Source organism: Rhea americana, unplaced genomic scaffold (genome assembly GCF_003343005.1).
Source record: "Rhea americana isolate MKP2758 unplaced genomic scaffold, rheAme1 scaffold_295, whole genome shotgun sequence".
In the NCBI taxonomy this organism is placed as follows: Eukaryota; Metazoa; Chordata; class Aves; order Rheiformes; family Rheidae; genus Rhea; species Rhea americana.
The window spans coordinates 609,743-612,132 of record NW_028186418.1 but is presented as its reverse complement, the minus strand read 5'-3'; the positions used below and the strand labels follow the sequence as shown (position 1 = coordinate 612,132).

At 57.7% G+C, this 2,390-nt stretch overlaps 1 protein-coding gene across 1 annotated transcript; it reads right to left on the bottom strand.

The window, feature by feature from the left end:
• Positions 1-1,635: 1,635 nt before the first annotated feature.
• OVCA2 (OVCA2 serine hydrolase domain containing) lies at positions 1,636-2,384 on the bottom strand. Its single transcript, XM_085309292.1, has one exon. It carries the CDS (start codon positions 2,347-2,349, stop codon positions 1,666-1,668), a length of 684 nt encoding a protein of 227 aa, XP_085165418.1. The 5' UTR covers positions 2,350-2,384; the 3' UTR covers positions 1,636-1,665.
• Between the last annotated feature and the right edge of the window lie 6 nt (positions 2,385-2,390).

The window sequence follows — 2,390 nt, the reverse complement described above, 5'->3', positions numbered from 1 at the left end:
TAAGCAGGCACGAGGCAGCGTGGAGAGCCAGCCCTGCCTGCCTGGGTGGCTCTGACGCAGCCGCCATGTGCGGCTCCGTGAGTCAGCTCAGCCCTTTCATCCCCTACTTCCCCTTCCGAGCGCTGCGAGGATTCTGGATGCCACGAGATGGCAATGCTGGCAGCAGGCAGGAGCCTGCCAGAGCCCCAGGGACCGCTGCAGCCTCCAGCCCCCGGGGAGCACATCAGCCCAGGTCCGGGCCATGGACGAAACCAGCCACATCCTCCTCCCGTCGTCTCTACTGCACTGACACTTAACCAGCAACAAACCAGAGGGCAAAACTGACACAAATTGAAACTGCTTTCTTTTGCTTGGTTAGTTTTAACCTGCGGCAGTTCTCAGGCCTGTTCACGGCTGAATAAACACTCAAAGCGTTTCCACCTACTGATCCCGCTCCCCTGTGGCTGCACAACTGTTTGCTCCAGCCTAGGAAAGTGTAAGGAGCACATGAAGGAGCACATGGCCACGAGGGGAACCTTCCCTCCCCCGCCAGCATGAGCCAACACGCTCGCACGCTGCCTTGCAGAGGCTCTGCCCCTCTCCTCCCCACGCTCATCATCTTGGCTGCAGGATGCTCCTGGACCACACTGTGCTCTCCTCCTTGCAGCGCCGAGGAGCACACAGTGTCCCGAAGATGCACTGTACCTTTCTCCAAGCCGAAAGGGCTGTACAGCAAGGGTACACCCTGCACCTGGCAACATGGGAGAGGGGGATTAACCTATGATGTTCTGTGAAATTTCTTTTATCAACTACATTGCATTGTACTGCTAAGGAAAAGGGTCATTAGCGAAAATCCCCTTTGAGCAGGGCCCTTAACATGATACCATTAAAACAGCTCCAGGCTACAGACTCAGGAGAGACCGGACTAGCTTAGTCTTGAAGCAGTACAGTTACCAAGCAGAAACTCAACCATTATAGTAACAATAATAACCAAGACTTCTACGYGCTTCAGGAAAATATTGAAACCAGAGAGGAGTGGGAGTTCAGTTCTTTTCAAGTCTTCTTGTTCATGAAAACACTTCACATAGAGGAATATACAAGAGAAGAAATCTCTCAATTTCTGTGAGCTAAACTAGTACAAAGATTTTATTCCTGAAAGGAAACAAAAAGCAGCTCTGGCACTGCGAGAGGAGAATAAAAATCTAAACTTAGCCCAGCTGCAAGGTTGGCTTAATAGTTTTCACAGGGACTATATATACATATATATACACATGCACACATATATAATGTATATAAAAAAACTTGGGGATAAAAAAGCTGGAAGAGCTGTGCACTCCACAGCCAAAGCGCACAGCCACTTCCTTTGGCCAAGTTGTGGGGCCCTACCTTTCAACAGCTACACAAGTTTCCAAAAGCCTACAAGCCGAGCTGTGTCACCTTTTTGTCCTCGAACTCCTCATACTCACACTTGCGTAATTATCTAGAGAACAAAGCTGGGGAGGGGGAGGAAAGGAAATAAAAAAAGAAGAGAGTACGCCTGGTGCTGCGTTTTCACTGCAAAGGCGCAGAGCAAGATCACAAGGCCCTTTCTTTGGCCACTCTGGATGGCAAAGGAGCAGAGGGAGCTTTCAACCCAGACAGCAGGCTGCGCACAGCTCACCGGAGCCTCGTTTATTACAGATACCATTAACAAACGGCACTAGCCTGCGGCAGGTCCGCCTGTCCTTGTGCAGGGCAGAAGCGGTCCAGGAAGTCCAGGTAGGCCTTCTTCTGCGGCGCCGCAGCCGGGACAAAGTGCCCGCCGGGGTGYGTGAGGACAACAGGCTCCACGAAATGCCGGGCGAGCTCGTAGCTGAGGCGGGGGGTGATGACGGCATCGGCATCGCCCACGACGTGCAGCGTGGGCAGGGCAATGGGCTGCTGGTAGAAGTGGCTGTGGGCCGGGGCGCAGCTGGCGAAACCAGCCACCAGGACGGCGAAGGCGACRGGGAAGCGGGGGTCGCCGCGGGCCTGCAGCGCGCACACCATGGCGGCCAGTGCCGCGCCCTGGCTGAAGCCCAGCAGCCCGTCGAAGGGCCCGCGCTCTGCCAGCGCCGCCGCCACGGCCGCCAGCGACTCCTCCAGCCCCGCCGGCGCCGCCGCCTCCTCCTGCGCCTCGAAAGTGCCGGGTCCGGAGAACCACCAGCCGCGGGGGTCGTCGTCGCTGTCGCCGTCGCCGCCGGGCACGGGGTGCGGCGCGCTCAGCGCCACCAGCTCGACGCGGCCGCGCAGCGCCTTGCGCAGCGCCCCGGTGCGCTCGCGGAAGCGGCGCTCGTTTTGCCGGTAGCCATGGAGGCCGAGCAGCCGCAGCAGCCGCCGTCGCTCCGACATGGCGCCCGCCGGAAGCCGCCGCCCGCCGCTTCCGCCCGCCG